Source organism: Sinocyclocheilus anshuiensis, unplaced genomic scaffold (genome assembly GCF_001515605.1).
Source record: "Sinocyclocheilus anshuiensis isolate Anshui unplaced genomic scaffold, SAMN03320099.WGS_v1.1 scaffold133, whole genome shotgun sequence".
In the NCBI taxonomy this organism is placed as follows: domain Eukaryota; kingdom Metazoa; phylum Chordata; class Actinopteri; order Cypriniformes; family Cyprinidae; genus Sinocyclocheilus; species Sinocyclocheilus anshuiensis.
The window spans coordinates 100,382-109,803 of record NW_015539819.1 but is presented as its reverse complement, the minus strand read 5'-3'; the positions used below and the strand labels follow the sequence as shown (position 1 = coordinate 109,803).

The 9,422-nt window shown below is 34.8% G+C and overlaps 1 protein-coding gene across 1 annotated transcript in view; it reads left to right on the top strand.

Annotated features, from left to right (window-relative positions):
* The window catches only part of kif4 (kinesin family member 4), a 251,636-nt gene that overhangs the window by 160,138 nt on the left and 82,076 nt on the right, over nt 1-9,422 (top strand). Inside the window, exon 14 of the mRNA XM_016480146.1 lies at nt 4,510-4,629. Coding sequence (XP_016335632.1) covers nt 4,510-4,629 — 120 coding nt within the window. The remainder of the gene's footprint in view (nt 1-4,509; nt 4,630-9,422) is intronic.

Sequence of the window (9,422 nt, the reverse complement as noted above, 5' to 3'; positions counted from 1 at the left end):
CTATGATACGGTCTAAATCCTGACTGGAAATCCTCACAGATACCATTTTTCTCTAAGAAGGAATATAATTGTGAGGATACTACCTTTTCTAGTATCTTGGACAGAAAAGGAAGATTCGAGATCGGTCTGTAATTAACTAGTTCTTTGGGGTCAAGTTGTGGTTTTTTGATGAGAGGCTTAATAACAGCCAGTTTGAAGGTTTTGGGGACATTTCCTAATGACAATGATGAATTAATAATAGCCAGGAGAGGATCTATGACTTCTGGAAACACCTCTTTTAGGAGTTTAGATGGAATAGGGTCTAACATACATGTTGTTGGTTTAGATGATTTAACAAGTTTATACAAATCTTCCTCTCCTATAGTACAGAATGAGTGGAATTTTTCCTCAGGCGATCTATAGCACACTATCTGATGCGGTACTGTAGCTGACGGCTGCATGGTTACAATTTTATCTCTAATAGTATCGATCTTGGAAGTAAAGTAGTTCATAAAATCATTACTACTGTGTTGTTGGGAAATGTCTGCACCTGCTGATGTTATATTTTTTGTTAATTTAGCCACTGTATTGAATAAATAAATCTAGAGTATGATTTCGACAGTGAGTAGGGCCTGAGACGTTTTGTCTAACCTCAATAGAGTTCAGAATGTCTATGAATGCTGATCCCAATGCATTTTTTTCATTATCAACATGGATATTAAAATCACCAACAATTAAGCCTTTTTCTATCAGAGTTAGTGCCGTCTGCAGATAATCAACAAATTCTTTAATACAGTCTGTATGGTGCCCTGGTGGCCTGTATACAGTAGCCAGTACAAACATCACAGGGGATCTATCATTAACATGTGCTTCTCTGGATAATGTTATATGAAGCATCATTACTTCAAACGAGTTATACTTGAAGCCCGCCCTCTGAGAAATACTGAAAATATTGTTATAAATTGTAGCAACACCTCCCCCTTTAACTTTTGGACGTGGCTCATGTTTATAACAGTATTCTTGGGGGGTAGATTCATTTAAAATAATGTAATCATCAGGTTTTAGCCAGGTTTCTGTCAAACAGAGCACATCTAGGTTATGATCAGTGATCATATCATTTACAAAAAGTGCTTTCGTAGAAAGGGACCTGATATTCAATAAGCCAAGCTTAATCATTTGTTTATCCGTATTACATCTGTTTTTTATTTGTTGAACATCAATTAAATTGTTACGTTTTTTGTATTTTCTAGTTCGGGGAACAGACACACAGTCTCTATAGTGTGATATCTAGGTGAAAGAGTTTCTATGTGCTGAGAATTAACTGATTTCTGTGACATGAAGCGGCTAGCAGACGGTCTGTTTAGCCAGTCTGTCTGCTTCCTAACCTGGGCTCCAGTTAGTCAAGTACAAACTCTAAGACTATGTGCCATATTTCTATGGAAATTTGGAAATTTAATCCATGACCATGGCGTTGCTAGTGCCATGTTCTGCTGTTTGAGCTATTGTTTGATCCCGGGGGTCCATTCTTTGAACGTGGATTACTCAATTAGCTGGATTTTATTGTTGGTGATTTGACATGATCAAGGATTACGTTTTTTGAAGGTCATCCTAGAGTTTCTGTCATAGCAACAGGACCGTTAGCTCAAACCTGCCCGGGAGCAGGCTTATTTCACGTAAAGATTAGATTGTATCATTTTAAGTGAAGGTGATACTGAAAGTGTCTCCCAGCCACTGCTATTTTCTTACATGTGTACCTTATTAAACCAGGAAAAATAATTTAAAAAGATAATTTTGAAATTATTTTGAAAATAATAAAAATGTTGCATAATCTATGCCATAATCTTTTATTGCAGTCATACAGACATTACACATATAGTTTGTCTGGGTCGTGCATTAATTTGAACGGTGAGCTTTTATGCAGGTGCATCGCAGGAGATGCAGTCTCACTTCTCAAATCTCAAAATGCTTTTATGATGCAAAATTAATTTAAACAGTCAGTTACAGTATGTCCTAAAATAGATCATATGGATTAAGAAACTTAAATGCTGTCATGTATAACAAATCCTCTTACAATTACAATATATGGAAAAATTTATAAATTCTGGAAATGGGGAAAAATTATTTGGAATTGCTTAAAAAAATGGTTACACGTTTTATTTATGTATCAGAACATTTGTCATTTTGCTAGCTAGGTGGTTTCGTTGATCTTAATTATATGATGTCATTACTTTGCTGTCTCGCTGCCAGCCAATTGACCTATTGGTAAGCCCCTCCCCTCGAATGCAGATGAGCCAATGGCAGTCGAGTATCAGTTGCACGTGGAGCAGAACTCGGACATCTGTAGGTTTCAGCACCATAGAGAAACATTAGAAGATCCGAAGCTTTCATCGGTTTGATGGTGTTTATGCAACGAAAATGGAAAAACGATGTGCCTGTGATGCTTGTAACCAGTGGTGTAATGTAACAAAGTAATAATACTTCGTTACTAGACGGCAAAAATGCTTCTGTATGCTTTTTATATTTATATAATTTAATATAGTTAACTTAATCTATATCACACAAAGAGTATGGTTTTTCTGCAGATATCAGCATGAACACATTTAATAATCAGTTTATACAGGTTCAGTAAAGCAATAAGTGACTTAGATTTTAGACATATTGCTTGTTTTTGCTCAATTTTGCTAACAAAAATAGTTCCAAACAAAGATCACAGCACTGTTTTGCGTCTCTGAGCAATGGACGGTGTTTACTTATTGAATGAATCAGCTTTTTGAATGAATCGTTGAATAAATGCTTCAGTGATTCACTCATTAATACAGTCAAATGCTTTGTTTCTGAATGAATCAGCCGTTTGAATGAATCTGTTGAATCTCTATGACTCACTCATTAACAGTCACTTGCTGCCACCTACTGGTGGTTTTAATTTCACATTTTGACTATTTTTTTCATGTTTTAAATTATTTCAAATATCAGTATTCAATGTTGTATGTTAAAATCAAAACATTGGGCCTATTTATGCATCTGTAACTGCAGTTTAAATGCATCCATGTCCCCTCTGAGATACATGAACTGTGTAAATACATCTAAATCCTATTTCAGATGCAGATTACAGAAATGTTTTCTTATGTTGGAATGAAAGACACTAAGTATCGGATGAAGTGCTGCTTATACTTACCCAAAAATACAAAATGGAAGAAAGAGTTAAAACTAAACACAATCTTGCTATTCAAGCTGTGTATGAACATTTTTATATATATTTATTTGCTTCTTTTCCATTTTGCATTTACTTGTACTTGTACTTAAGTATTGAAAGTAAGTTTAAGATTAAAAAAAGTACTTTTCGTACTTAAGTACAATAAATATCACATACTTTAAGACTTTTACTCAAGTAATATTCTAAACGGTGACTTCAACTTCTATCAAAGTAATTTTATGGTAAGATATCTGTATTTTACTTGAGTATGGCTTTCAGGTACTTTATACACCACTGCTTGTAACACTGATTCCAAGTATCCTGAGAGGATGGGCAATAGAATTTATTTTATTGCATTTCCTAAACCCAAACAAAACAGAGCAAAATGTCTCTAAACATTCAACCCCAGTCCCAATGAAGACAAAAACGTTCATGTTCTGGTTGTCGTACGCTCATTAAGTTACAATTGTCATCTGCTCAAGCAGAACGTTAATGTCATCTTGCGTTTCAGCAAGGTATCGCTGGCTAAAACCAACATTAAAGTTATTGAGTCAATGCTATTACAAAGCTAAATCGCGAACTGTTCTCACATCATGTACAGTGTAAGTCAAAAACACATAAACGAAGGTCTACATTTCAGTGCCTCTCCATATTAAACTGGTTAAATGTACATTATTTTAATCGTACGTACCCTGTGGTACATGAACAGAGTTGAATCCTGCATGTTGTCATCCGCGATCGTGACAACTGTAATATGAGACATCTCCCTCTTGCATTGTGATCTGTAAACCCTTGCTTTGAGTTACCCACCGTATTTATTTTAAAATCTTTTATATATATCCCTCCATGGAATATTTAATTCCTACTTGAATGGTGGCCCTTCTGTGTCCAAAATTGTGCAAAAACATTGTGGGAGAAGGTTTTCACACTGACAGCTGTCATTGTAAGACAGTGAGCAACTCCGTTTGTTTGTCCGAGGGAGCAACAGTAACTAAGGGGGGCAGGGCTTACCGATAGGTCAATTGCTGCATTGCTGATCATGGTTTCGAGTATAGATATATCTGCCCTTTCCAATGAACATGTAAACGTGGAGTAATTTCAGACAACTTAATACAGATATTTTTATCAAATCCACTAACTTGTTTGAAGAACCAAATTAGCCAGAGATCAGTTATCAGGATTAAAAGAACTGACATTTGTCAAATCATGTATTAAGGTGTATTAAGCGAGGTATGAAGAACTGACCCCTGAATGTGTTATGATTATTGGAATTTCATTGTCATTAGTTTAGAGTGATTTTCAATTGTGCAATTAAATCAAATGACTTGGTCCAACAGAACGAGAGTGCAGGGATTGCTGCCACCATTGATGCGATGACTTCAGGCAGTCCTTCAGCTCTGGAGGTACACACAGGGTGTTCTGCTAGTGGCCCACCAGTGGTATGTATTCAGTGTTGGGTGTTACTGTAATTAAAGGGGTCATATGACATTGCTAAAAAAGAACATTATTTGGTGTATTTGGTGTAATGAAATGTGTTTATGCGGTTTAAGGTTAAAAAAACACATTATTTTCCACATACTGTGCATTATTGTTTCTCCTCTATGCCCCGCCTTTCTGAAACAAGTCGATTTTTACAAAGCTAATCGGTCTGAAAAGCGAGGTGTGCTCTGATTGGCCAGCTATCCAGTGCGTTGTGATTGGCCGAATACCTCAAGTGTGTGACGGAAATGTTACACCCCTTACCATATAGTGGTGCCGAGTCCCAGAGCGACGAGATTAAAACCCATTATAAACGAGGCATTTGTTGCATCCAGTGGGGACATAATTACTGATTATAATGACTTATACTGTCTTTTTACACGTTGCGTTGCATCGCGCCACGTAAACATAAAACCATGTCTGCATTTGTGATCGGAGAAACGACAAACAAGCGCTACTCTAAACTGCTCAAAACTCGCGTTTGAATCATCAGTGGCAAATTCTTTAAATATGAAAATGTACTTACAGCAACAAAGTTACGCCTTCTTTCTTTGCGTGAACATTTGGCGCGGCATTATGCATATCTTCCCACACAGTGACGTAGACATGTGGGGGCATGTAGCACCAAGAGCTTGTAACACTCCAAAGAGAAAGGAAAACTTGAAATCGCATCATATAACCCCTTTAAATTACTTATCCACTGTAAAAGTAAAGTAAAGGATTACTGTTCATTTTTAGGTAATTTAATTACAGTTACTTAAGTACTTGAGTTACATACTGTAAATAATTTAAACAGTTCTAAAATCAATATTGAACTTATTCTAAATCTGGGTCTACTTTTATTTGTGTACACTGACAATAACAACAAAACATTGTGCCTTTGTAAAATAAACACAGGGTTTCCGCGGGTTCTTAAAGTCTTAAAAAGTCTCAAATTTAGTTGTATTAAATTTAAGGCCTTAAAGTCTTAAATTGTACAAGGTCTTAATTATGATTTCAAGAGGTCTTAAATTTGGATATGGAAAGACCAGAATTGCGATATGGCTGAATGTGACGATTAAACTTCAAAAGGCTATGACTTCATTGAATAAACACGAGCGCTGCACGTTCAAAGTCCGGTGCTGCGCTGCTTTGTGTACAGCAGTTACCGGGGAAATGGTTATATTTCTACCAGACGCTCCACCTGCTGTCAGAGAATGAATGAGCATGTTCAATAAAACTGTTGTTTTGTTCAGAGTAGGGCTGCTCGATTATGGCAAAAATCATAATCACGATTATTTTGGTCAATATTGTTATCACGATTATTTAACACTATTATGAGGGGGCCATATGACCAAAACTTTGAGTGATTTATTTAAAGATAGTGATATATATCAAATATATATTTCCTGTAAATAAGGTTGCTATGACATATACATTGTAGAGACCAGCGGAATTTCAAACAAAGAAACAAAAAGTCCTCAAAATTATTGAAAATAATTAAACCGTCAGTAATAAAAAAGCAAAGGACAAATACAATAGAATAAAAAGATACAAATGAAGCAAACTGTGCTTTAATGTTTTTTTTTTAATGCAAGTCTCAAGCAGTTTACAGCCTACTACAGAAATTAATAATCAAATGTAAAATAAAACAGCATAGTCTTCACTGTAAGAATTAAACATTCTTTGTTTCTTATTAAAGCTACAAAAGTCCTTCATTCAAGAGCAGTGTGTGATTTTGAATTTGTATTTTGTTTGATTAATATTAAGCTCACAGTTGCAGCAGGAAAATAGCCCGCTGTCACTTTAAGAGCCGCACGGATCCAATTTACCATTACACGCGTATTTTCATTCTCAACTCTTTACGTTCATTTATTACATGACCGACGAAGGTATACATGAATAATCACTAAGCGTCGCATTTTGACGCATTTTTGCGTGTATTTGACCGTTTAAAAGCGCGCACCTTGAGCTAAAAAATGACTTTACATGTCCGTGTTGTGTTCCGTCTCTGAGCGCTCACGTTACATGATTTTACTGATTTGCACGTGAAATTGGGCTTTTATGGAGGAACGAACACGCAGCGCTGGAAAAGGGGGCGGAATGGGGCACAATAATCGTTTTATCTCGATTATTGTATTTTCATAATCGTTGGAGGCCAAAATCTAAATTGAAACTGTTTTTCGATTAATTGCACAGCCCTAGTTCAGAGTTCAGACCAATGCGAAAATCGACCCATGTTTTTACCCTGCAAACACGCAGAGCTTTAAATGTGAACTGGTGGATCGATAAGAAGACAATGCATTATAAAAATCTAAACATAGGGGTGTGCGAGATGTATGGTCTGCGATAATATCGTAATTGTTGTTTTAACGATGTGCGATTTGATATTATGAGTATATCGCGAAAAGCAAACAAAACACCTACAGAGTGTGCGCATACATTAGGTGATGAAGTCTAGCAGGTTAGACTAGTGCGCATGTGCATTTAGAGTGCGTTCTTTCACTGCATGAATCAGTCTATTAAAATGCATTTAGAATTATCACATAATCTAAGATATGGACAGAAAATGTATATATTTATATCATTTGATATAGTTAATATCACACGAAGAGTGCCGTTTTTTTTCTCCAAAAGTAAGCAGGATTACAAATGTGATATTGATTTTATACAACAGTTCAATAAACAAGTAGTAAAAAAAAGTAAGCAAGATTACAAATGTGATATTGATTTTATACAACAGTTCAATAAACAAGTAGTAAATAGTAAGAGACTTACGTTTTAGACACCATATTTCCTGTTTTTGCAATATTTCTCCAACAAAAATAATTCTAAGCACAGCCACAGCGCTGTTTTGCGTCTCTGAGCAACATGACTTGTTTTGTTCCTGAATGAATCAACCGTTTAAATTTGGTTCAATCGCAATGACTCACTTAACATTGACTTGCTGCCACCTACTGGCGGTTTTAATTTCACATTTAAGGTACCTTTTCATTTTTTTAATAATTTTAAACATCAGCTTTCAATGTTTTATGTTTAAAATATCAAAACATTACTTATGCATTTGTAACTGCAGGTTAAAGTATTTAATGTCCCTCAGAGCTACATTAAACAGTGTGTAAATGCTTCGAAATGCCACTTCTAATGCAGCTTCTGTGTTTCCTCTGCATTGCAAAGATCAATTTAGTTGATACTGATTTCATTTGCTTGGTAACAACCCAAATGCAAGAATTTGACTCAAAAGATGGTGCACACTTTTAGAAAAAATGCCCATAAAACTTGTTGGAAATTATTAATTTCTACTACTGCTGTAAACTGACCACACAGAATATGAAGAATATCAAATAATTCAGGAGTCAGCTGTCAGCACAATAACACACTCAGCAAAATATCATCTAATTATCGTTATTGATAAAATCCCAGAAAATTATCGATATATCATTTTTTGTCAATATCGCATACCCCTAATTTGTTATTTAATTGATATAATAATTAATTGATAATAATTGTTTAAATTACTATAATTAATACTTTTGACTCATCCATTTTCTCTGTTGATTAGGGATGGAAAGTTCTACCAAATTGTAAGGACAAAGACAAAAAGGGTCACTGTATGGTATGCAATATGATATCAACGAGGAAAAAAATTATTTGTGATGTTTTTCCTGCTTAAAATTGGACACTATTACAGTATCAATAAACATTTTCATAATTTTTAAATGTATGTATTTATTAAAAGTTGGTTGCCTCAAGGCAACATTGTACCAGAATGGACAAATTGAAACATTTGACAAATAAATATATTTATTGAAAACATAAATTTATTTAACCAAACACTTGAACATCCAGATTTATCTAATTTTTTATGTATTACACATCTCATATTTAATAAAAATTAACATTTCATATCCAGCTGTTGCTTTTAGGCAACATTGTACCATCGTGGATCACGAATATAACCAAACCATCATATCAAGTTATCATGTCAAAATATTACAATGAATGTTGTTTCAAGGTAAAACATTCAAAATCACAATAACCTTATCCCAATATGCACCTTATCCTTGCAAGCATGCACATACACACACAAGGACCTGCGTGTGCACAAGCACATGGCATCTGACTGCTTGTGAAAGTTGAGGAAGCAATTAAAATCATAATGTGCAGATATAGGGTGTAAATTACCATTCTTATAAATGCATAACAAAATCAAGCAAAAATTCAAATAGATTTAGATAATAGCTCTTTTCTAGCTCTTTTTCTTACATTATATCATATACTTGTATTATAACCTAGGATGCCTGCATGGCCTTATGCCATTCCATTGCAGTACAATGTTGCCTCAAGGCAACATGCAGTTTTTTGTAATTTCCTGTGATACATTTTATGATATATTATGTAGTTTTTCAAAATACTTCTTTACTTACCAGTGAAGGTGTCTCAGATTTTTTGTAGGCAATTATATGGATGAAAATGGATGATAAATGCACTTTTCATTGGAGAAAATATGGAGTCATGTGATGTGCACATGTCCTGAAAGTGGATACAAAATATCTACTCTGAGATAGCTTTTAACAACTAAATGGGTGTCTCATGGGGGTTTAGAACGTATCTAAAATCACGTTTTAGATGAGATGTCAACAACCGCTTAAAAATAACTGCATTTACTATGTACAGATAAGTGCACATGTATTATTTTTATTGTTATTTAATTCTAACATTATAACATGACAACCCTCTACGGACACCTTGGCAATTGAATCGCCATTGGCTAGTACATTTTTTTGTTTAC